The 26321-nt window shown below is 38.0% G+C and overlaps 1 protein-coding gene across 1 annotated transcript in view; it reads right to left on the bottom strand.

Annotated features, from left to right (window-relative positions):
- LOC124087158 (mucin-19-like) overlaps positions 1–26321 on the bottom strand; it is a 100315-nt gene that overhangs the window by 72822 nt on the left and 1172 nt on the right. The window contains exons 3-34 of the mRNA XM_058576334.1: positions 25914–26012; positions 23472–23564; positions 22971–23036; positions 22366–22458; positions 22043–22132; positions 20998–21096; positions 18726–18821; positions 18469–18567; positions 18202–18267; positions 17494–17580; positions 17184–17270; positions 14427–14519; positions 14170–14268; positions 13902–13967; positions 13279–13365; positions 12971–13057; positions 10314–10409; positions 10064–10162; positions 9795–9860; positions 9199–9285; positions 8889–8975; positions 6232–6327; positions 5982–6080; positions 5713–5778; positions 5076–5162; positions 2803–2895; positions 2532–2630; positions 2251–2316; positions 1535–1627; positions 1217–1297; positions 467–541; positions 19–117 (exon numbers count right to left, since the gene is read on the bottom strand). Coding sequence (XP_058432317.1) covers positions 19–117; positions 467–541; positions 1217–1297; positions 1535–1627; positions 2251–2316; positions 2532–2630; positions 2803–2895; positions 5076–5162; positions 5713–5778; positions 5982–6080; positions 6232–6327; positions 8889–8975; positions 9199–9285; positions 9795–9860; positions 10064–10162; positions 10314–10409; positions 12971–13057; positions 13279–13365; positions 13902–13967; positions 14170–14268; positions 14427–14519; positions 17184–17270; positions 17494–17580; positions 18202–18267; positions 18469–18567; positions 18726–18821; positions 20998–21096; positions 22043–22132; positions 22366–22458; positions 22971–23036; positions 23472–23564; positions 25914–26012 — 2796 coding nt within the window. The remainder of the gene's footprint in view (positions 1–18; positions 118–466; positions 542–1216; positions 1298–1534; positions 1628–2250; positions 2317–2531; positions 2631–2802; positions 2896–5075; positions 5163–5712; positions 5779–5981; positions 6081–6231; positions 6328–8888; positions 8976–9198; positions 9286–9794; positions 9861–10063; positions 10163–10313; positions 10410–12970; positions 13058–13278; positions 13366–13901; positions 13968–14169; positions 14269–14426; positions 14520–17183; positions 17271–17493; positions 17581–18201; positions 18268–18468; positions 18568–18725; positions 18822–20997; positions 21097–22042; positions 22133–22365; positions 22459–22970; positions 23037–23471; positions 23565–25913; positions 26013–26321) is intronic.

The following is a 26321-nucleotide window of genomic DNA, read 5'->3' as shown; positions in this document are numbered from 1 at the left end:
GCTCTGAATTGGGCCTACCTGATGTGTCCCCAGGACTGGTGAAGTTGGGGTTCAGTCGGGCTGTGGTGCCTGCACTTCTAGCTGTGGAGGTGAGGAGAACTGACGTTCCAGTAGCACCTTGAGAAAAGGTCAAAGGAATCTCTCACCTAAAGTCTACTTGAACTTTGCTACTAATGGGTGATCTAACTATCCAATTCCTTCTAATTAGTGATTGGATAAGTCAGATCACCCATTGGTAAAAATTGATTAAAAGAATTCAGCCACATAGTATACAGAGTTGCCCATGATACTTGTTTTAATGTTAATTTCCTAAAGGTTTTTTTTTTTTTTTAAGACATCTTTCTATTGGTTGAACTGGGTCTCCGTACATTCATCTCAACTACTTTGCTTTAAAATAAGCAGGATTCCTACAAATGACTTTTCATATTGACCAAAGCTAGTACCTCTGAACTCATCCTCTACTCACCTGAGTTGCCTTCAGGTGATGTCACTGCATTACTTTGGGCTTTGGTTGTTGTGACAACTGATGATCCAGTAATGCCTGTCAAACAAACAACAAATAATATAATCTTTGATTAAATGATACAGATCATACTGAACTCTGCTTTAAAATTATCTCAACCTTTCATACATCCTTGTCAATCTCTGTTTCAATCACTAGAAAAATTTAACATAAATCTTGCATGACTTAGATTCCATATTGATTCTTAAAACTAACACTGCTTATTATCTATTTCTTTAATAGTCACGATGTTGAACCTCATAATTATAAATGAAGCTGCATATTGAAATGAATTGTGGCTTTAAAATATCTGAGTGCACAGGCCTGTTTTTTCCATAGTTACACCCTCCATGGGACTGGGAAGGAAAAATCCCAAAGGTTTCTATAGTTGATTTTAATTTCTAGCCAGAATTGCAAACTATGGTCTCACTCCAGACCACAGCCTCAGATACTCCAAAACAGTGGTCTTCCAACTATTAAGGCCCATAAACACATGCAGGCATTCTCAAAATTGTATTAGATTATAGAAAGATTATCTAATCCAGTGGGTACACAGCTACCTGATAAACCATTTGTTGGTCAGGAATTGGGCTCACTTCCTCAAGTAACTTACTAGATTTTCCTGTTCTTTACAACACTCCAGAAAATAGAAATTGGGATGTGCTTACACTCTCCATTTGATATCTTACTCATGGACTTCTTCCTTACACTTACCTGATGTGCTGCTAGCAGAGGTTGAGAAAGGTCTAGCTGAATCCCCAGGGCTGGCAGTGGTAGATGCAGCTGCAGACACTCCTGTTGTCCCGGGAAACAAAAATGAGTGCATTGTGGGGGATGGTACACATTATCCCTTCCCTTCATATGGGTATTTGGGTTTCTCAGAATAAAGAAAATGAAGGATATTATCCTTTCATCTTTTTTTACTTCAATAATGTAATCCCAGTCAGTGCCTGATTTTATAGACCTGCCTCTGCTGCAGAAGGGCATGGATGGGAGTCCCTGATGCATCGCATCCAACCTGGTGGACCTCACCTGAGACTGTGGCTCCAGGGTTTGCTCCTCCAGGAGTGCTGCCACCTTGAGATTCAGGGGTTGCTCCAGATGATGACCCAAGTGTGCCTGTTACTTATAGGGAGAAAATGGCAGCTTATGAAAATCAAAAGGAGTGTCTTTGTGAATATGAAATGAAATATATTTTCTTTAGCCTTTAAAAGAATGGATGTATCTATCCTGTAAACTTCACTCATATCAAAAGGTCATGCTAAAGGTTAAATTATGTAAATTAGATAACTCTTATAATGTGCTGATTCAATTAGGATATTTATTACTCATAAAATATAATAACCCTGTAGATATTACAAGGTTCAACATTGATGTCCTTGTCTCTGTTTACTAGAATTGTCTTATGATCCAAATTTACAAAGTTTCTGCTCTTAATTGTTGTCATTCTTTACTTCCCTTTCTACATGGTTGTTAATTTTACACTTTCTTAATTGACATTGGGTGATATCAGTTATAAGCCCCCATTCTTTCACTATAGTAAAATATACTTCACTATATTTTGTGTTCCAAAAATATTTTAAAAACATCACATACACTTTTTGATATATTCATACTCTTCTGGAGATTTGGCATTACCTAAATCATATGATCAAATTCTCCCAGGAAAACCTTTCTTTGACTAGGTTTTGCGCAAAAAGCTCCCACATTACTGCCTGAATTTCATGCTGCTTATGCTCCTTCAATACCTGTTCTTCCAGATGTATTTTCACCAGAAGAGACAGTGGTAGCTGCATCAGTTGCTCCTCTTGTTGCTAATGGGGAAAAAATTGTGCTTCGTGCACATAGAGCTTGTAAACAAAAAAAAAAAAAAAACAACCCTCTTCCCAGGACATTCCATAGTTTTATTCTAGTCATCAGTTCCTTTATTGTTCTCATTGTTCCTTTCCTTGATCTCATTTTCACACTTGGGGTTCTTAAAAAAATGCATTGGACCCTATCACCATGCTCTATGGAGGCTCTGTCCTACCTGCTGGGCTTCCAGTGCCTGTGACCCCAGTGCCTGATGGTTGACTTGTTGTACCGCTGACTCCTCCTGAGGTCACACCCAGGGACTCTCCTGTTGTACCTGATAAACAGAGTAGCAGTGCTTGAAACATATGCTAGTTTCTTTGAAGGAAGATATTGAGAGATCAAGACAAAATTTCAATCTTTGGCACATTTTCATGATTTATCCAGCAGCCTACATGGTTTCATCTTTGTGCCCACTTAACAAGCACTCAGTGCACATCCTGACTTACCTGAACTTCCTGTGCTTGTAGCTCCAGTGCTGGGTTCCCCAGATGAGCTACCCTCTTCCCTCCCAGGTGTTGTTGCACTAGGGCTTCGTGTTCCTGGTGAAAAAAATAATCACTTAAGAAATTCCTTTAAAAACAACCAAGTCTTTTAACCTCATAAACATCCTCTTTTAACAGGTAACACTATTCTTTACAATTATCTAATATGTTTAAATGATGTGCTCTGAGTCACCCAATTTGTAGACAGAAAATGAAGACACCAAAATCTAGCCATCTAGCCCTGATTTTATACTGTAACTGCTGCTTCTCAAGTGATTTGTGGTAAAAGAATCAACTTGTAATGTTTCCAATCTCTGCTAGAGACATTCTTTTAAAAATGCCATAACATAAGTACAGATGTAAGGTTCAAATAAATAAGATCATATAATGTAAAAGACTTTATTTAAAAGTTTATGGATTATGATGTTAAAATTCTATATTTACAAATGTTTCACTTGTTATCACATCACTGGCCTTTACCAAATAGTCTGGGGATTTATATTCATGCACCAAGTTTTTAGTAGTCTTGTCACAAATCATTGCACTTACTGTCTCAAAAGAGATTACTCCTTGAGATCTCATTATTACTCAAGTATTTCTACTTCAGATTTTTGTAATGATAAACTAGTTATTATTTTAAGGTTTCAATAAGTTATTCTGTAATTGGAATTAATTTTTTTTATTTTTCTGCAATATGTAAATCTTATCTCCTAATTCAGTAATATTAATATAAAGAATAGCATATATAAGCACTATGTATGCTATAAACTTAATTACAATCGCTAAGCCAAACCAAGAGTAGGAAAAACAAAAACAGGCCATGGATTCATTAATTCATCCATAAACAGAATCCAGTGCATTCATGAGCAAAAGTACTCTTAATGGTAACAAAGTTTTCACGTATCTTCAAAGCAATCCATACTGTTAAAAGTATTTTAAAAGGAGCATAGACAGGATCATAGCTGAGCTTTGGAAATGACCTACTGACATGGCAGACATGTCATTGACTCCTGTGTGAAGAGGGAGTGAAGCTGGAAAAGAGGGAGTGAAGCTGGAAAAGACTGGAAGTTGTAAAGAAGTTGTTCTCTAACTTGAGCATTGATTTGCTAAAACACTTGTTATGTTAACAAGCTAACAGTCTGCTGGCTTCCCCTTCAATACTTTCTGATTCTAGGCTGCTGGACCCCCAAGACACCAACTGTAACAAGTTCCCACAGTGTTCAGATGCTACTGGCCAGGAACATACCCTGAGCACCATGGTGTTAGAGGAAGGAGGCAAGCTAAGCAAAGGACTGCAGGGACTGGGGAAAGGGACCACAAGAAGAAGACCCTTCAGAGATCCTTATGATTGTAACTGATGGTTTGAAGGACAGTTGTAAATTAGACTGAAAAGAAGCAAGATAAAATTTTATCTGTGCTTAAGTATGTCAATAATTTTTTATTCCTGAATCTAACACTGAGCTGAGTAAATGATGAACAGGTCAAGTATATTCTCCTTGGCTTTTGTTGGTTGTGAGCTCTAGACACAGGGCACAGACCCTTGGGCATTAGCTATTGCCCATGAGGCTCAGTACTCTGTACTCTATCCCTGCCTTGCCAGCTTGGAAACTGTCTTATCTCATGGGAACAATGCCACATTAACACAATAGTAGTATGATTCATTGCCTTAAAATGAAAATATTTGAGAGGAAATCAGACATTTAATTGTCATAAAATACATCACTAATATTTTCTATACCACAATATTAATTGTGAAGTGTATCCCAAAGTCATTCAACAGATCTATGTAACCCGTAAATTGACCTTTTTTCCTAAGGCTCTCTTCTGGAGGGTTATTACCAAGGTGAAACACAAGACTGACTGAATATAGGATTTTGTTGTTGTTGTTGTTTCACCTGACTGGAAGCTGTGCCATTTGTAATTCCTTTACTATAATTCCCATACTGTCAAAACTATTTCAGTATCTACATTTAATATTATCAAAACCAGAGCTGGCAGTGGTATAGTCTGCACATAACCAATGTGGTCCCTGGAAACAAGAACCAGTGCATTGTGGAGGTATATGTTACTCCTGTACCTCACTATGAGTAAATGGATGTCTCCAGAATAAAGAAAAAAAGGATATGATTCTTTGATCTTTCCTTGGTCTGGCAATATAATCCCAGTGAAGGCCTGATTTTACAGACCTGCTGCAGGAGGACACCGATGACCATCACATCCAAACTGGTGGACCTCACCTGAACCTGTGGCTCCAGTGCCTGCTTCCCCAGGGGTGCTGTCTCCTCTAGCTTCAGGGGTAGCTCCAGATGATGTTGCATGCGAACCTGATATTTATTGGGGGAAAATGTCAGTTTAAGAAAATCAAAAAAGTGTCCTTCAAAATATTTAATAGAATAAACTTTTAAAGAACTATTTCTTTTAAAGAATAGATGGATCTACACTGTGAAATACAGAGATCTTAATTTCTCAATCCAGGTAAATAAGGCAAATTAGATAACCCTAAGAATGTATTCACTTTATTAAAATACTCATTATGAATAAATTATAACAATTTGTGATTTAACTTCCCAGTACTTGTCTCTTGTAATTAGAATTGTCTTATGGTGCTGTTTGCAACCTATCCCTTGTTCATTGCTCTGCTGCATATTCTTGGAAAATGTATACTTCCCATACTTTTCCTACTTTCCACAAATTTATAACCCAATGGTAGGTACACAATAAATATAGAGTAATCTATTTCTGATCCTCTTTATACTCAGAATCATATTAATCACAAAGTTAAGATTCTCAGAAAACACAGTCTATGACTAAATTTGAGCACAGGGCTCACATGTCTACTGCCTGGATTTCATGTTCCTTAAGCTCCATCAGTACCTGTCCTTCCAGATGTGTTTTCACCAGCAGAGACAGTGGTGGCTTTGTCAGTTGCTCCTCCTGTTGCTAATGGGAGAAAAAAAGTAGTGCTTAGTGTACAGAGAGGAAGGAAGAAAAGCTCCTGCCAGCACATTCCATGGTTTTATTCTAGTCATCAGTTCCTTCCATGCTCTCTATTGTTTCATTCCTTGTGCTCATTTTCACACTCAAAGATCTTGACAAAACTTGCAGTAGACCCCACCACAGTCCCTAAGGAGGCTCTGTCTTACCTGCTGGGCTTCCAGTGCTGGTGGCCCCAGTGCCTGAAGTTGCAGGTGTACTTGCACTGCCTGCTCCTGAGGTTGATCTCAAGGACTCTCCTGTTGTACCTGATAAACACAGTAGCAGTGTTTGCAACTTATCCTCGGAAGCAGGAGATTGGGAGATTAAGACAAACTTCAATCTTCATATACATTTTCTTGCCTAGATTCTTTCATATTTGAACCCAATAATATTCACTTAGTGTACCTCCTAACTTACCCGAGTTCTCTCGGCTGGTAGCTCCAGTGCTGGTTTCCCTGGGTGTGCTGCCCTTCTCCACACTGGGGGTTGTTCCACTTGGGCCTCCTGTTCCTACTGATGGAAAACACCATTTCATGTTGCCTTATGCATCAATCAAATCTTTTAATATTATAAACTTCCTTTCAGTCTAACTGATGCAGGAAAAGACCAAACTCTACTTATTTGGCAAATCCACTGTATGGTTTCCCATCTATGGTAGAGGTTTCTTTGACAATTACCCAATATTATATATAACTACAATATAATCATAAACAAAAAACATGAAAAAGCCACAGGTAAAATAATAATAGTGAAGATCATATAATCTGTACATCTTTATTTAGCAGTTAAAAGATGACAATGTTAAAATGCTATATTTACAAATGTTTGTTTCATTCAGTCTGCGTACACACATTTGGAAACCAAACTTTCAATAACCTTTTCAGATCTAAGGGGCTTACTGTCTGCTAACAAGAGATCACCTATTGAGATATCATTGTTAGCATGTAATATTCTGAATCTTATTTTTGTGAATACAAACTAAATGTTCACTCTAAAATTTTAATAAGTTTACTGATCCAATAAGTATCACCCAGTTTATTTTCCCCTATGTATAAACTACATCATTGAACCCTGTTGTTTTAATGTTAAATAAAGTTTATTCTAATGACTCTTTGTCATATATTACAAATCACTTAATCAAAAAACTGTAGAATAAAACTAAAAGAAGCCCATGCATTTGTTAATAAACACATGAAAAGATACCCATTGTACATGAGAAAAACCCTCTTAATAGCAAAAATGTGTGATTTATTTTTTTAAAAAATCAGAAGTATTTAAGTATTTTAAATACTGCAGAAACTGGCTGAAAACTGATCCATGAGAAAGGCATTCACATATGACCTTGATGGAGTGCAACCTGGGAGGAAAGTTGGGAAAAATTGTGAATTGTGGAAAGGTACCTCTCCAACTGGATCACTGATAGCCTAAAAACCTTGTTAAGAAGTCTGCTGGGCTCCACCCAACGCTGTGGATTCTACGCTGGTAGACCCAGAAATGTGGCCATCTAATAGGATCCTACAGGATACCAGCACTGCTTATAAAGAAACCAAACTTTGAGCAGAGCACCATGGTGTTGGAGGAAAGAGGTGATCTAGGCAGAGGACTGCAGGGACTGGGGCAAAGGGTAGAACACCTGAATAAAGCACAGGCTAAGGTAATGCAAGGAGAAGATATTCAGACGTCCCTGTGAGTTTTAACTGATGATATGAGGATCATTTCAAATTTAGTCTTGCTTGGTTTTAATCAAAATTATCTATGTATCATATTGTCAAAAAAATAATTTCATTCCTGTATCTAACTGTGATAATACTGAGCCAACAATGAAAAACACATTCTCTTTGGCTTTGTTGGATAGGAGCTCCCAACACAGGTCCCAGAACTGGGGCCAGCCAGTGCCCATGAGGCTCAGCAGTCTGTATCCTACCCCTGTCTTGCCAGCTCGAGGCCATTCATATTTTCCCATCTGATAGAAATAATAACATGTAACTTAAAGGGATTTAAGTGTGACTTAATCACAAATTACATATTAAAAATATTTAATATGCCATAAAAATATATCATTAACTTTTTACTTAACTACAAATATTAAATACTGATTATGTCCCAAAGTCATCCCACTGGCCTGTGTTACTCCTAGACTTGGCCCCTGTAGCTATGGCTCTACTCAGAGTGGAGGTATTCTGGAGGGGAACCCGGGACAGCCTGTGTACAGTTTAGGATGTGCCTCATAGCTTTGATCCACCTCTTTGTAAGCTGTGTCTCTTATAATTCCATTATTGGTTCCTGATATTCTATCTGCTGACCTTCTTGTTCTCAGTGATGAGACATATAGTTATAACATGCTATGTTTTACAAAAGTGAGTTGATAAAAGGCTGTTACATTTTAATTACAAAAGATTGATTTGGAAACATATTGTGTTGAGCAGCATTGCTTGATATCAGATCCTTGTTTGTAACCAGTGTAATCTGCTCTGAACTGAATACCCAATGTGTCCCCAAAATTGGTCAAGCAGGGACTTCTAACAATTTGGTTTCAGTATTTCCAAAAAGAGATCATAATATTGTCTAAGACTTAGAATCTTTATTGAAGTACATTCATTTTGCTTGCAAATAAGAATGCTTATTACCAACTTCTTTATGGTGCACATATTTGAACCTAGTGTATCTGACCCAGGTTGGCTGCTGAAATTGACTGAGGCTTGAAAATACATGCACACATTCAATGATTCTCACAACAAACAATCTAAAACTTTTGGTAGTTGGTTAAAATTTACAGCCAGCTTAGGAAACCAAGGGCCCATTCCAGATTCAATGCTTCACAAGGTCCAGGAAAAGAGTTCTGACACTATTGTGGCTCACAGAAAATCTGACAACTTCATAAGTTTATAGAAAGAACATCTACTTCACTCAGCACACTCCTACTTGCTAAACTGTTGGCCGAAAGTTGAACTCACTCTCTCAAGTCTCTGACTAGTTCTTTCTGTTCTTCACCACACTCTAGAGTATAGAAATTGAGACATGAACTCACTCACCATTTTATACTTTCAAACTCATGAATTTTTCCGTGTACGTACCTGGTTTACTGCTGGCAGAGGTGGAGGAAGGTCTAGCAGAGCCTCCAGAGCTGGCAGTAGTGGAGCCTGCAGACTCTCCTGTGATCCCTGGAAACAAGCACCAGTGCTTGGGTGGGGGGGTGCATGTCATTCCTGCTCTCCATGTGAGTATTTGGGTGTTTCCCAAAAAATGAAACAAGGGATCCCTTCATCTTTCCCTAGTCTTGCCATATAATCCCAGTCAGTGCCCAATATTGTAGACCTGCCTCTGCTACAGGAGAACACAGATGGGGAGGTCCTGATGCATCACATCCAACCTGGTAAACCTCACCTGAAACACTGGTTCCAGTGGCTGCTTCTCCAGGGGTGCTGCCATCTCTAGCTTCAGGGGTAGCTTCTGATGATGCCGCAGGTGTGCCTGATTATTTATTGGGGGGAAATATCAGCTTAGGAAAATCAAAAAAAGTGTCCTTCTTATTATGAACTGGAATGGATGTATCTATATTGTGAATTTCATAGACATCTTAATTTCTCTAAATGAGATAACATAGGAACTTTATTAAAATATTCATTATGAATAATATGTAACAATCACATAGACCATTTATGATTTACCATCTAAGTCCTTATCTCTTGTTATTACAATTATATTATGATCCAGTTTGCAAATTTCCCCTTCTTCATTGCTGTGCTGCTTATCCTTTGAAAATGGATGCTTCCCAAACTTTGCCTAGATTCGACAAAGTTTATAACACCACAGTAAGTACATAACAAATACCTAGCAGTCTACTTCTGAAACTCTGTATACTTGGCATCATATAAATAACAATGGTCAGACTCCCAGGAAACCCCCTCTCTGACTAAATTTGAGCACAGGGCTCACATGTCTACTGCCTGGATTTCATGTTCCTTAAGCTCCATCAGTACCTGTCCTTCCAGATGTGTTTTCACCAGCAGAGACAGTGGTGGCTTTGTCAGTTGCTCCTCCTGTTGCTAATGGGAGAAAAAAAGTAGTGCTTAGTGTACAGAGAGGAAGGAAGAAAAGCTCCTGCCAGCACATTCCATGGTTTTATTCTAGTCATCAGTTCCTTCCATGCTCTCTATTGTTTCATTCCTTGTGCTCATTTTCACACTCAAAGATCTTGACAAAACTTGCAGTAGACCCCACCACAGTCCCTAAGGAGGCTCTGTCTTACCTGCTGGGCTTCCAGTGCTGGTGGCCCCAGTGCCTGAAGTTGCAGGTGTACTTGCACTGCCTGCTCCTGAGGTTGATCTCAAGGACTCTCCTGTTGTACCTGATAAACACAGTAGCAGTGTTTGCAACTTATCCTCGGAAGCAGGAGATTGGGAGATTAAGACAAACTTCAATCTTCATATACATTTTCTTGCCTAGATTCTTTCATATTTGAACCCAATAATATTCACTTAGTGTACCTCCTAACTTACCCGAGTTCTCTCGGCTGGTAGCTCCAGTGCTGGTTTCCCTGGGTGTGCTGCCCTTCTCCACACTGGGGGTTGTTCCACTTGGGCCTCCTGTTCCTACTGATGGAAAACACCATTTCATGTTGCCTTATGCATCAATCAAATCTTTTAATATTATAAACTTCCTTTCAGTCTAACTGATGCAGGAAAAGACCAAACTCTACTTATTTGGCAAATCCACTGTATGGTTTCCCATCTATGGTAGAGGTTTCTTTGACAATTACCCAATATTATATATAACTACAATATAATCATAAACAAAAAACATGAAAAAGCCACAGGTAAAATAATAATAGTGAAGATCATATAATCTGTACATCTTTATTTAGCAGTTAAAAGATGACAATGTTAAAATGCTATATTTACAAATGTTTGTTTCATTCAGTCTGCGTACACACATTTGGAAACCAAACTTTCAATAACCTTTTCAGATCTAAGGGGCTTACTGTCTGCTAACAAGAGATCACCTATTGAGATATCATTGTTAGCATGTAATATTCTGAATCTTATTTTTGTGAATACAAACTAAATGTTCACTCTAAAATTTTAATAAGTTTACTGATCCAATAAGTATCACCCAGTTTATTTTCCCCTATGTATAAACTACATCATTGAACCCTGTTGTTTTAATGTTAAATAAAGTTTATTCTAATGACTCTTTGTCATATATTACAAATCACTTAATCAAAAAACTGTAGAATAAAACTAAAAGAAGCCCATGCATTTGTTAATAAACACATGAAAAGATACCCATTGTACATGAGAAAAACCCTCTTAATAGCAAAAATGTGTGATTTATTTTTTTAAAAAATCAGAAGTATTTAAGTATTTTAAATACTGCAGAAACTGGCTGAAAACTGATCCATGAGAAAGGCATTCACATATGACCTTGATGGAGTGCAACCTGGGAGGAAAGTTGGGAAAAATTGTGAATTGTGGAAAGGTACCTCTCCAACTGGATCACTGATAGCCTAAAAACCTTGTTAAGAAGTCTGCTGGGCTCCACCCAACGCTGTGGATTCTACGCTGGTAGACCCAGAAATGTGGCCATCTAATAGGATCCTACAGGATACCAGCACTGCTTATAAAGAAACCAAACTTTGAGCAGAGCACCATGGTGTTGGAGGAAAGAGGTGATCTAGGCAGAGGACTGCAGGGACTGGGGCAAAGGGTAGAACACCTGAATAAAGCACAGGCTAAGGTAATGCAAGGAGAAGATATTCAGACGTCCCTGTGAGTTTTAACTGATGATATGAGGATCATTTCAAATTTAGTCTTGCTTGGTTTTAATCAAAATTATCTATGTATCATATTGTCAAAAAAATAATTTCATTCCTGTATCTAACTGTGATAATACTGAGCCAACAATGAAAAACACATTCTCTTTGGCTTTGTTGGATAGGAGCTCCCAACACAGGTCCCAGAACTGGGGCCAGCCAGTGCCCATGAGGCTCAGCAGTCTGTATCCTACCCCTGTCTTGCCAGCTCGAGGCCATTCATATTTTCCCATCTGATAGAAATAATAACATGTAACTTAAAGGGATTTAAGTGTGACTTAATCACAAATTACATATTAAAAATATTTAATATGCCATAAAAATATATCATTAACTTTTTACTTAACTACAAATATTAAATACTGATTATGTCCCAAAGTCATCCCACTGGCCTGTGTTACTCCTAGACTTGGCCCCTGTAGCTATGGCTCTACTCAGAGTGGAGGTATTCTGGAGGGGAACCCGGGACAGCCTGTGTACAGTTTAGGATGTGCCTCATAGCTTTGATCCACCTCTTTGTAAGCTGTGTCTCTTATAATTCCATTATTGGTTCCTGATATTCTATCTGCTGACCTTCTTGTTCTCAGTGATGAGACATATAGTTATAACATGCTATGTTTTACAAAAGTGAGTTGATAAAAGGCTGTTACATTTTAATTACAAAAGATTGATTTGGAAACATATTGTGTTGAGCAGCATTGCTTGATATCAGATCCTTGTTTGTAACCAGTGTAATCTGCTCTGAACTGAATACCCAATGTGTCCCCAAAATTGGTCAAGCAGGGACTTCTAACAATTTGGTTTCAGTATTTCCAAAAAGAGATCATAATATTGTCTAAGACTTAGAATCTTTATTGAAGTACATTCATTTTGCTTGCAAATAAGAATGCTTATTACCAACTTCTTTATGGTGCACATATTTGAACCTAGTGTATCTGACCCAGGTTGGCTGCTGAAATTGACTGAGGCTTGAAAATACATGCACACATTCAATGATTCTCACAACAAACAATCTAAAACTTTTGGTAGTTGGTTAAAATTTATAGCCAGCTTAGGAAACCAAGGGCCCATTCCAGATTCAATGCTTCACAAGGTCCAGGAAAAGAGTTCTGACACTATTGTGGCTCACAGAAAATCTGACAACTTCATAAGTTTATAGAAAGAACATCTACTTCACTCAGCACACTCCTCCTTGCTAAACTGTTGGCCAAAAGTTGAACTCACTCTCTCAAATCTCTGACTAGTTCTTTCTGTTCTTCACCACACTCTAGAGTATAGAAATTGAGACATGAACTCACTCACCATTTTATACTTTCAAACTCATGAATTTTTCCGTGTACGTACCTGGTTTACTGCTGGCAGAGGTGGAGGAAGGTCTAGCAGAGCCTCCAGAGCTGGCAGTAGTGGAGCCTGCAGACTCTCCTGTGATCCCTGGAAACAAGCACCAGTGCTTGGGTGGGGGGGTGCATGTCATTCCTGCTCTCCATGTGAGTATTTGGGTGTTTCCCAAAAAATGAAACAAGGGATCCCTTCACCTTTCCTTAGTCTAGCTATATAATCCCAGGCAGTGCCTGATATTGTAGACCTGCATCTGTTACAGGAAAACAGATGGGGAGCTCCTGATGCATCACATCCAACCTGGTAAACCTCACCTGAAACAGTGGTTCCAGTGGCTGCTCCTTCAGGGGTGCTGCCATCTCTAGCTTCAGGGGTAGCTCCTGATGATGTCGCAGGTGTGCCTGATTATTTATTGGGGGACAATGTCAGCTTAGGAAAATCAAAATAATTGTCCTTCTTAACATGAACTAGAATGGATATATCTACATTGTGAATTTCATAGACATCTTAATTTCTCTCTCCAGGTAAATAAGGGAACTCATCTAACACTGATAACATAGCAATTTTATTAAAACATTCATTATGAATAAAATGTAACAATCAGAACATTTATGAACATTTATGATTTACCATTTAAATCCTTGTCTCTTGTTATTACAATTATATTTTGATCCAGTTTGCAAATTTCCCCTTCTTCATTGCTGTGCTGCTTACCCTTTGAAAATGGATGCTTCCCAAACTTGGCCTACTTTCCACAAAGTTTCTAACACTACAGTAGGAATAAGTATCAAACAGTCTACTTCTGATCATCTGTATACTTGGCATCATATAAGTAACAATGGTCAGACTCCCAGGAAACCTCATCTCTCACTCATTTTGAGCACAGGGCTCACATGTCTACTGCATGGATTTCAGGCTGCTTAAGCTCCATCAGTACCTGTCCTTCCAGATGTGTTGTCACCAGCAGAGACAGTGGTGGCTTTGTCAGTTGCTCCTCTTGTTGCTAATTGGAGAAAAAAATAGTGCTTAGTGTACAGAGAGGAAGGAAGAAAAGCTCCTGCCAGCACATTCCATGGTTTTATTCTAGTCATCAGTTCCTTCCATATTCTCCATTGTTTCAGTCCCTGTGCTCATTTTCACACTCGGAGATCTTGACAAAACTTGCAGTAGACCCCACCACAGTCCCTAAGGAGGCTCTGTCTTACCTGCTGGGCTTCCAGTGCTGGTGGCCCCAGTGCCTGAAGTTGCAGGTGTACTTGCACTGCCTGCTCCTGAGGTTGATCTCAAGGACTCTCCTGTTGTACCTGATAAACACAGTAGCAGTGCTTGCAACTTATGCTAGTTCCTCAGAAGAAGGAGATTGGGAGATTAAGACAAATTTCAGACTTCTTATACATTTTCATGCCTAGATGCTTTCATATTTGTACCCAATAATATTCACTTAGTGTACCTCCTAACTTACCTGAGTTCTCTCCGCTGGTAGCTCCAGTGCTGGGTTCCCTGGGTGTGCTGCCCTTCTCCACACTGGGTGTTGTTGAACTTGGGCCTCCTGTTCCTATTGATGGAAAACACCATTTCATGTTGCCTTATGCATCAATCAAATCTTTTAATGTCATAAACTTCCTTATACTTTGATACAGAAAAAGACCTACCTCTAACTTATTTGGTCAAATCAACTGTATGGTTTCCCATCTATGGTAGAGGCTTTCTTTTAAAATTACCCAATATTAAGTATAACTACAATGGAATCATTAAAAAAACATGAAATAAAGCCAGAGGTAAAACTTAAATACTGACGGTAAAATAATCTGTACATCTTTATTTAGCAGTTAAAAGATGATAGTGTTAAAGTGCTATATTTACAATTGTTTGTTTTTTTTTTTTTTTCATTCAGACTGGGAGCACACACTTGGGCACCAAACTTTCAATAACCTGTTCTAGATCTATGGAACTTACTGTCTGATAACAACAAGAGATCACCTATTTAGATATCATTCTTAGCATCTAATTCTGAATTAGATTTTTATGAATATAAACTAAATGCTCATCACTCTAAAATTTTAATAAGTTTACTGATCCAAAGAGAATCACCCAGGTTATTTTCCTCCTATATATAAACTGCATTATTGAGCTCTGTAGTTTTAATGTTAAATAAAGTTTATTCAAATGACTCTTTGTCACAAATTATAAATCAAATCATCAGCTAATCAAAAAACTCTAGAATAAACCCAAATAGGTCCATGGATTTGTTAATAAATACATGGAAAGACATCCTAGCTTTAGATGAGAAAAAGGCTTCTTAATAGCAAAAATGTGTGATTTATCTTAAAAACATCAGAAATATGTGAGTACTTTAAATACTGCAAAAAAGGTTGAAAACCAATCTATGAGAAAGTCATTCACATTTGACGTTGATGGAGTGCAACCTCGGAGGGAAGTTGGGAAAAAGTGTCACTCGTGGAAAGGAACTTCTCCAACTGAAACACTGATTCCCTAAAATCTTGTTAAGAAGTGTGTTGGGCTCCACTCCAATACTTTTGATGCTAGGCTGGTGGACCCAGAAATGTGGCCATCTAACAAGATCCCACAGCATTCCTAGAAACCTCACTTTGAGCAGAGCACCTTGGTTATAGAGGAAAGAGGTGACCTAGGCAGAGGACTGCAGGGACTGGGGCAAAGGGTGCAACACCTGAATAAAACACAGGCTAAGGGAATGCAAGGAGAAGACACTGCAGAATTCCCTATAATTTTTAACTGATGACATGATGATCATTGCAAATTTAGTCTTGCTTGTTTTTAATCAAAATTTTCTATGTTTAATATCATAAAAACTTTTCATTCCTAGATTTAACTATGATAATACTGAGCCAACAATGAACAAACAGAGGCATGTTCTCCTTGGGTTTTGTTGGATGGGAGCTCCCAATGCAGGTCTCAGAACTGGAGCCAGCTAGTGCCCATGAGGCTCAGTAGTCTGTACTCTACCCGTGCCTTGCCAGCTTGAGGCCATTTGTATTTTCTATCTGACAGGAATAATGGCATGTAACTTCAAGGGGTTTAAGTTTGACTTAATCACAAACAATATATGAACAAATTTAATATTCCATAAAAAATATATCATTAACTTTTTACTGAACTACAAATATTAAATATTGAATATTTCCCAAATCATCCCACTGGCCTGTGATATTCCTGTACTTGGCCCCTGTAGATAAGGCTCTATTCAGAGTGAGGTATTGTGAAGGGGAACCCAGGACTGCCTGGGTAGACTATAGGATCTGCCTCATATCTTTGGTATGCCTGTTTGTAAGCTGTGTCTCTTGTAATTCCATATTGGTTCCTGCTGTTTTATCTGCTGACCTTCTTGTTCTCAGTGATGAAGGATTAAAAAAAATTAAACCTGGCTAAAAATAACTGTATATGAGCTACCTATTACTAGGTAGTGGGGACATATAGTTATAACATGGTATGTTTTATAGAAGTAACTTTATAAAAGGCTATTACATTTAATTATGTAAGAAAAACTACCCTTTGAATCCGATTATTGATTTGGAAAAATACTGTGTTGTGCAGCATTGCTTGAAATCGATCCTTGTTTGTAGCCAGTATAATCTGCTCTGAATTGAGTACCCAATGCGTCCCCTAAACTGGTCAAGCTGGGACAAACCAGTTTTGTTTTAATATTTCCAAAAAGCAATCATAATATCATGTAAGACTTGGAATCATTTAGTGAAATGCATTCATTTTGCTTGCAAATAAGACTGCTTATTACCAACTTCTTTATGGTTCACTTATTTGAACCTAGTGTATCTGCCCCAGGCTGCCTATGGCAATAAACTGAGGCTTTAAAATACATGCATGCATTCAATGACACTCTCAAGAAACAATCCAATTTTTTTGGAAGTTGGTTAAAATTTATAGCCAGCTTAGCAAACTATGGGCCCATTCCACACTCACTGCTTTAGAAGTTCCAGGAACAGAGTTCTGACACTACTGTGGCCCACAGAAAACCTGACAACTTCATAAGATTACAGCAAGAACATCTAAGTCAGTCAGCACACTCATACTTGCTGAACTGTTGGTCAAAAGTTGGGCTCACTCTCTCAAATCTCTGACTAGTTCTTTCTGTTCTTCCCACACTCTAGAGTATAGAAATTGAGACATGCATTCACTCACCATTTTATACCTGCAAACTCATGGAATTCTACCTTGTACATACCCGATTTACTGCTAGCAGAGGTGGAGGAAGGTCTAGCAGAGTCTCCAGAGCTGGCAGTGGTGGAGCCTGCCGATACTCCTGTGGTCCCTGGAAACAAGAACCAGTGCTTAGGTGGGGGGGTACATGTCATTCCTGCTCTCCATACGAGTATTTGGGCATTTCTCAAAAAATGAAACAAGTGATCCCTTCACCTTTCCTTCGTCCTACTATATAATCCCAGTCAGTGCCCAATATTGTAGACCTGCCTCTGCTACAGGAGAGCACAGATGCGGAGCTCCTGATGCATCATATTCAACCTGGTAAACCTCACCTGAAACAGTGGTTCCAGTGGCTGCTCCTTCAGGGGTGCTGCCATCTCTAGCTTCAGGGGTAGCTCCTGATGATGTCGCAGGTGTGCCTGATTATTTATTGGGGGAAAATGTCAGCTCAAGAAAATAAAAAAAAAAAAAGTGTCTTTCTTTATATGAACTAGAATGGATGTATCTACATTATGAATTTCATGGACACCAGTTTCTCTCTCCAGGTAAGTAAGTGAACTCATCTAACTGAGATAACATAGGAACTTTTAAAAAATATTATGAATAAAATGTAACAATCATGTAGACCATTTATGATTTACCATCTAAGTCCTTGCCTCTTGCTATTAGAATTATGATTATGTTTGCAGATTTCTCCTTTTTCATTGCTGTACTACTTATCCTTTGAAAAATGAATGCTTCTCAAACTTTTCCTACTTTCCCCAAATATTCCAACACCATAGTAGATACATAACAAATACCTAATAGTCTCCCCATCTGTGTTCTCCTGTAGCTGATGCAGGTCTACCTCTCTCTCTCTCTCTCTCTCACACACACACACACACACACACACACACACACACACACACACTCTGTTTTTTTTTGGTATCATATAAATAACAATGGTGAGACTCCCAGGAAACCCTATCTCTGACTAAATTTGAGCCCAGGGCTCACATGTCTACTGCATGGATTTCATGCTCCTTAATCTCCCTCAGTACCTGTCCTTCCAGGTGTGTTTTCACCAGCAGAGACAGTGGTGGCTTTGTCAGTTGCTCCTCTTGTTGCTAATGGGAGAAAAAATAGTGCTTAGTGTACAGAGAGGAAGGAAGAAAAGCTCATGCCAGCACATTCCATGGTTTTATTCTAGTCATCAGTTCCTTCCATATTCTCCATTGTTTCAGTCCCTGTGCTTATTTTCACACTCGGAGATCTTGACAAAACTTGCAGTAGACCCCACCACAGTCCCTAAGGAGGCTCTGTCTTACCTGCTGGGCTTCCAGTGCTGGTGGCCCCAGTGCCTGAAGTTGCAGGTGTACTTGCATCACCTGCTCCTGAGGTTGATCTCAAGGACTCTCCTGTTGTACCTGATAAACAGAGTAGCAATTCTTGCAATTTATGCTAGTTCCTTAGAAGCAGGAGATTGGGAGATTAAGACAAATTTCAATCTCCATGTATATTTCCATGCCTACATGCTTCCATATTTCTACCCAATAATATTCACTAAGTGCACATCCTAACTTACCTGAGTTCTCTTGGCTGGTAGCTCCAGTGCTGGATTCCCTGGGTGTACTGCCCTCCTTCCCACTGGGGGTTGTTGCCAAACTTTGGCTTCCTGTTCCTACTGATGAAAAATAGCATTTCAAATTGCATCAATCACATCATTTAACCTCATAAACTTCCTTTAGTCAGATGCTTCTCAACTAATGATGCAAAGACTAATTTTACTGTTTCTTCTATGCTAGAAGCTTTCTTTTAAAAACAATCATTTATAAAGGACAATTACAATAAAATAATTATAAATCTAGATCTTCTTAAACAAAGATCATGTAATATGTACAACTCTGTTCAGCAGTTAGAAGATGATAGTGCTAAAATGCTACATTTACCAAATTTTATTCTGTTTCACGTGGTCTGAGAATATGTATTAGGGCACCAAACTTTCAGTAACCTCTTTCTGATCATGGGACTTATTCTGTGATGACAAAGAGACCACTTATTGAGATGTCATCAATGCCATTTAATTCTGATTCAAAATTTTCTGAATATAAACTAAATTGTTATACTCCAAAAATTTGATAAGTTTAGTGATCGAATGTGAATTACCCAGTTTATTTTCCTGCTATGTGTAAACTAAATCATTTAACCCTGTATTTATAATATAAAAAACCCATTTTTTTTGGGGCTGGGGATGTGGCTCAAGCGGTAGCGCGCTCGCCTGGCATGCGTGCGGCCCGGGTTCGATCCTCAGCACCACATACAAACAAAGATGTTGTGTCCACCGAGAACTAAAAAATAAATAAATTTAAAAAAAAAAAAAAAAAAAAAAAAAAAAAAAAAAAAAAAACCCATTTTTTTCAAATAACTATTTGCCATAAATTTTATATCAAAGCTAACCAAAAACTGTAGGAAAAAAACAAAGTAAGCCCATGGATGTGATGATAAAATCATGGCAAACATCCTGTGAATACATGTGAAGAATGCCTCTAAATAATATGAAGTTTTGATTTATCTTAAAAAATTAGAAATATTTAAGCACTTTAAATACTGCAGAAATTGGTTGACAATTGAGCAATGGGAAATGGGTAGGTGACATAGGTGCAGTGAAACCTGGGCGGAAAGTTGGAAGAGTGGGAATTATGGAAAGCTACTTCTCCAACTGGATTATTGATTCCCTATAATACTTGTTAAAACAGTCTTCTGGGTTCTGCCCCAACACTTTCTGATTCTAGGCAGTTGGACCCAGAAATGTATCCTTCTAACAGGATCCCACAGCATTCTGAGGCTGCTAGTCCAGATACCACACTGTTGAGCACCATGGTATTAGAGGAAGTAGGTGAGCTAGGCAGATGACTGCAAGGACTGGAGGAAAGGGTTTAACACCCTAAATAAAACACAGGAAAATGGAATGCAAGGAGCAGACACTTTAAATTCTTTAAAATGTTTAACTAACTGACAGCAAGAGGGACAGTTGTTAATTTAGTTGTGTTTGTATTCAATATAATCATATATGCTTTAATATTTTTAATAATATTTTATTGCTGGACCTAATTTAGCAACTGATATACAAGCAGCAGCATATTTTCTTGGTTTTTATTGGGTGTGAGCTCTTGCACACTGGTCAGACTACTGAGCTACCAGCTAATGCCCTCAGGCCCCAGTAGTCTTTTAAACCAAACTTGCCACCATGGACATTTTAATTATATTCTGATATTATGGAAAGAATGACTCATAAACATGATGGTGTGAAGTTTGTTCAATACAAGAAAATATTTGAGAGTAAATAAGAAATTTAAATGTGCCTTACAAATATAATATCAATGCTTTATAAAACTGCAAAGATTAATTATTGACTGTTTCCCAAAGTCATGGAATTGATCTGTATAACTCTTCAACTGCCCCTTTGTCTAAGTTCTATTCAGAGTGGAGTAACTGCTGAGGTGAAACGTAGGATCTACCTCGTGTCTTTATTTAACCTGTTTGGAAGACGTAGCTCTCGTAATTTCATTGTTGCTTCCTACTATTATACCAGGTAACATTCTAGCTGTCCTGATGAAGTTCAAAACTATTTTAAAACTATAACAAACAATTGGATGGAGTCTTACAGTTATCAGACAGTGGGAATGGGTAATTGTAACATAATTTAAGAAAGCAACTTGCTAAAAGTCTAAAGACATTAATTGCATGTGAAGAACTGTCTCCTAAATCTGATATTTGATTTGGAAAAATCCTGAGCAACATTGCTAAAAATAGTTCCTTGACTCTGGCCAGTGAAATTAGCTCTGAACTGGGCTTACCTGATGTGTCCGCAGGACTGGTGAAGCTGGGGCTCAGTTGGGCTGTGGTGCCTGCACTTCCAGCTGTGGAGGTGATGAGAAGTGATTTTCCAGTAGCACCTGAGAAAAACATCAAAGGAACCTCTCACCTAAAGTCTATTTGAACCTTGCTACCAGTGCGTGATTTAACTATCCAATCCCTTCTAATGTATAAAAATTGAGTAAAAGAATTCAGCCACTTAGTACCCAGAGTTGCCCATGATATTTGTTTTAATGTTAATTATTTGAAGATTTTGGTTTAGTTGTTTTATTTTATTTAACAAAGATATCTTTCTGAAGCTTGAAAAGGGTCAAGTGGGTCTTCATCTAAAATACTTTCATCTAAAATACTTTACTTTAAATGAGCAGGGTTCCCAAAAATGACGGTTCATTTTGACCAAAGCCAGGACTTCTAAATGCCATCCTCTATGCACCTGAGTTCCCTTTAGGTGATGTCACTTTATTGCTTTGGGATCTGGCTGTGTGCCAACTCATGGTCCATTAGTGTGTATCAAATCAAACAATAAATAATATGATCTTTGATTAAGTGGTACAGTTCATGCTAATCTCTCCTTTCAAAATATCTCAAATTTTCATACATACTGCTTTATTTCTGTTTGAATCATTGGAAAAACTGATCATAATTTTTCCAGGGTTACATATTCAATGGGACTGGGAAGGAAAAATCCCAAAGGTTTCTGTAGTTGATTCTAATTTCTAGCCAGAATTACAAACTATGGTCTCACTCCAGACTCACAGCCTCAGAAACTCCAAATCAGTGGTTATGCAACTATTAAGGCCCATAAACACACGCAGGCATCCTCAAAATTGCATTAGATTATAGAAAGACCATCTAATCCAGTGGGTACACAGCTACCTGATAAACCATTGGTCAGGAATTGGGCTCACTTCCTCAAGTCACTTATTAGATTTTCCTATTCTTTATCACATTCCAGAGAATAGAATTTGAGATGTACATACACTCTCCATTTTACAATTTACTCATGGACTTGTCCTTCACACTTACCTGATGTGCTGCTAGCAGAGGTTGAGAAAGGTCTAGCCGAGTCCCCAGGGCTGGCAGTGGTGGATGCAGCTGCAGACACTCCTGTGGTTCCTGGAAACAAGAACCAGGGCATGGGGTGTGGGTGGGGGATGCATGTTTTCCCACCTTCTATGTTAGTATTTGAGTGTCTCCAGAATAAGGAAATTGAAGGTTATGATCCTTTCATCTTTTCTTAGTTCGATAATGTAATACCAGTCAGTGCCTGATTTTACAGACCTGCATCTGCTGCAGAAGGGCATGGATGGGAGCTCCTGATGCATCACATCCAACCTGGTGGACCTCACCTGAAACTGTGGATCCAAGGCCTGCTCCTCCAGGGGTGCTGCCACCTCGAGATTCAGGGGTTGCTCCAGATGATGACCCAAATGCACCTGTTACTTATAGGGAGAAAATGGCAGCTTATGAAAATCAAAAGGAATGTCTTTGTGAATATGAACTGAAATACATTTTCTTTAGCCTTTAAAAAGAATGGATGTATCTATCCTGTAATTTTCACTGATATCTTAAGATATGGCTGAAGGTAAATTGATGTAAATAAGGTAATTCTAATAATGTGTTCATTCCATTAAGACATTCAAGGTTCAACATCAATGTCCTTGTGCCTATTCACTAGAATTGTCTTATAATCCAAATTACAATGTTTCCTCTCTTGATATCAGTTATATGCCCCATTCTTTCACCATAATTGAGTATAGTGAAATATGTCACTAATATTTTTTCCAAAAATATATTAAATACTTCACATATACTTGTTGATATATTTCTGACCTTCTGTAGATTTGACTACATAATGGTCAGATTTCCCAGGAAACTGTGTCTTTGACTAGTTTTAAGCAGTCAGCTGTCATGTTACTGTCTGGATTTCATCCTTTAAATGCTCCTTCTGTACCTGTTCTTCCAGATGTGTTTTCTGCAGAAGAGACAGTGGTAGCTGTGTCAGTTCCTCCTCTTGTTGCTAATGGTAAGAAAAATGGTTCTGAGTGTACAGAGAGCTAGGAAGAAAACTGTCTTGTGATTTTATTCTAGTCATAGGTTCCTTTAATATTCTCCATTGTTCTTTTCCTTGACCTTATTTTACACTCAGTGTTCTTGACAAAACATGGATTAGACTCTGCTACAATCACTAAGGAGGCTCTGTTTTACTGCTGGGCTTCCAGCACTGGTAGTTCTAGTGCCTGACTGCTCCTGAGGTCATACCCAGGGACTCTCCTATTGTACCTGATAAACAGAGTAGCAGTGCTTGAAACATATGCTAGTTCCTCTGAAGGAGGAGATTGGGAGATCAAGACAAAATTTCAGTCTTTTGCATATTTTCATGATTTATCCAGCAGCCTAGATGCTTTCATCTTTGTGCCCACTTAACAAGCACTCAGTGCACATCCTGACTTACCTGAACTTCCTGTGCTTGTAGCTCCAGTGCTGGGTTCCCCAGATGAGCTACCCTCTTCCCTCCCAGGTGTTGTTGCACTAGGGCTTCGTGTTCCTGGTGAAAAAAATAATCATTTAAAAAATTCCTTTAAAAATAACCAAGTCTTTTAACCTCATAAACATCTTCTTTACTAGGTAAAACTATTCTTTACAATTATCGAATATGGTTAAATGATGTGCTCTGAGTCACTCAATTTATAGACAGAAAATGAAGACAGCAAAATCTAGCCATCTAGCCCTGATTTTATACTGTAACTGCTGCTTCTCAAGTGATTTGTGATAAAAGGATCAATTTGTAATGTTTCCAATCTCTGCTAGAGGCATTCTTTTAAAAATGCCAAAAGTGCAGATGTAAAATTTAAATAAGATCAGATAATATACAAGCCTTTATTTAGCAGTTTATGGATTATGATGTTAAAATGCTATATTTCCAAATGTTTGTTCTCTGTTTCACTTTTTATCATATCACCAATCTTTAACAGTCTGGGAACTCATATTTGTGTACCAAGTTTTGAGTTCGTCACAAATCATTGTATTTACTGTCTCAAATAAAAAGAGATTACTCCTTGAGATCTTATTATTACTCAGGTATTTCTACTTCAGATTTTTGTAATGATAAACTATTCATTATTTTAAGGTTTCAATAAGTTACTAATTTAATTGGAATCAATCTTTTTTATTTTTCTGCAATATGTAAATCTTATCTCCTAATTCAGTTATATTAATATAAAGAATAGCATATATAAGCACTATGTATGCTATAAACTTAATTACAATTGCTAAGCCAAATCAAGAGTAGGAAAAACAAAAATAGGCCATGGATTCATTAATTCATCCATAAACAGAATCCAGTGCATTCATGAGCAAAAGTACTCTTAATGGTAACAAAGTTTTCATGTATCTTCAAAGAATCCATTAAAAGTATTTTAAAAAGGAGCATAGATAGGATCATAGCTGAGCTTTGGAAATGATCTACTGACATGGAAGACATGGCACTGACTCCTGGGTAAAGAGGGAGGGAAGTTGGAAAAGACTGGAAGTTGTAAAGAAGCTGTTCTCTAACTTGAGCATTGATTTGCTAGAATACTTGTTATGTTAACAAGTTAACAGTCTGCTGGCTTCCCCTTCAACACTTTCTGATTCTGGGCTGCTGGACCCCCAAGTCACCAACTGTAACAAGTTCCCACAAGGTTCAGCTGCTACTGGCCAGGAACCGTACCGTGAGCACCGTGGTGTTAGAGGAAGGAGGCAAGCTAAGCAAAGGACTGCAGGGACTGAGGAAAGGGCTTAACACTTGAATAAAACACAGGAAATGGAACACAAGGAGAAGACCCTTCAGAGATCTTATGATTGTAACTGATGGTTTGAAGGACAGTTGTAAATTTTGTCTTGCTGGTTTTCAATCTCATTCAGCTATGCTTCAATGTTGTCAATAATAGTTTATTCCTGGATCTAACACTGACCTGAGTAAATAATGGACAAACCAGAGTATATTCTGCTTAGCTTTTGTTGGTTGTGAGCTCTAGACACAGTTCACAGACCCTCGGGCACCAGCTATTGCCCATGAGGCTCAGCACTCTGTGCTCTATCCCTGCCTTTCCAGCTTGGAGGCTTTTTATCTCATGGGAATGACGACACAAACACAGTGATGGTAAGATTCACTGCCCTACATTGAAAATTTTGAGCATAAATCAGACATTTTAAATTGCCATAAAATATATCACTAATGTTTTTGTAACCACAGTATTAATTGTGGAATATTTCCCAAAGTCATCCAACTGATGTGTAATTCTTAAATTGGCCCCTTTATGTAAGGCTCTACTCAGTAAGATTATCACTGCCAGGAAATAAAAAAAAGACTGACTCTATATAATATAGGATATTCCTCACTACTTGGTTTCACCCGATTTAAAGCTGTGTCATTTTTAATTCCCTTATTGGTTTCTAAAGTTATACCTGGCGACTTTCTAATTATCCTGAATATAGTTTAAAAAATTTTAAAAACCGGATTAAAAAAAAATTTATGGGCAACCGATGTGACTATATGTCATGTACAACCAGAAGAATGAGAAATTATACTCCATTATATATGATGTATCAAAGTGCATTCTACTGTCATGTATAAATAAAACAAATTTTTAAAAAATTAAAAGAATAAAACTTTGTAAATTTTACATTAAAAATTTCATGGAGATCTTCAAATTATCATTTAGTGATAGCATATAATTTGCATGATACACTTTAAGAAGCAACATGCTGAAAAGGTAAAAATACTGTATTTTAATTTTACATATATGTATAATCACCCAAGCCTGATATTTGGTTTGAAAATATATTGTCTAATTAGCATTATGTGAACCAATTAATTGGCTGTAAGTAGTATAAATTGCTGAACTGGACTTACCTGATGCGTCCCCAGGGCTGGTGAAGCTGGGGCTCAGTCCTGCCGTGGTGCCTGCACTTCCAGCTGAGGAGGTGATAGGGCCTGAAGTTCCAATAGAGCCTGAGAAGAACAAAGGAACTTCTCACCTAAAGTCTACTTTGGACATTATTACCAATGGACGATGTAACTGTCCAATCACTCCTACTATAGGAAATAGAATACATGAATCAAATTACTTATTACCCATAAGTACCTATGGTATTTGTGCTAATATGAATTTCTTGAAAATTCTGATTTACTTATTGCATTTTTCTTTACAAAGACATCTTTCTTTGAATTGGTTCAACTGGGTATTGATATATTCATCTCGATTATTTTGCTTTAAATAAGCAGGGTTCCCATGAATAACTCTTCATATTGACAAAAGCC

Source organism: Marmota monax, unplaced genomic scaffold, assembly GCF_021218885.2.
Source record: "Marmota monax isolate L192 unplaced genomic scaffold, Marmota_monax_Labrador192_F-V1.1 WCK01_AAM20220418_F8-fsc00012, whole genome shotgun sequence".
In the NCBI taxonomy this organism is placed as follows: domain Eukaryota; kingdom Metazoa; phylum Chordata; class Mammalia; order Rodentia; family Sciuridae; genus Marmota; species Marmota monax.
The sequence above is the reverse complement of the archived record's forward strand: the minus strand, read 5'-3'. Positions and strand labels throughout refer to the sequence as shown.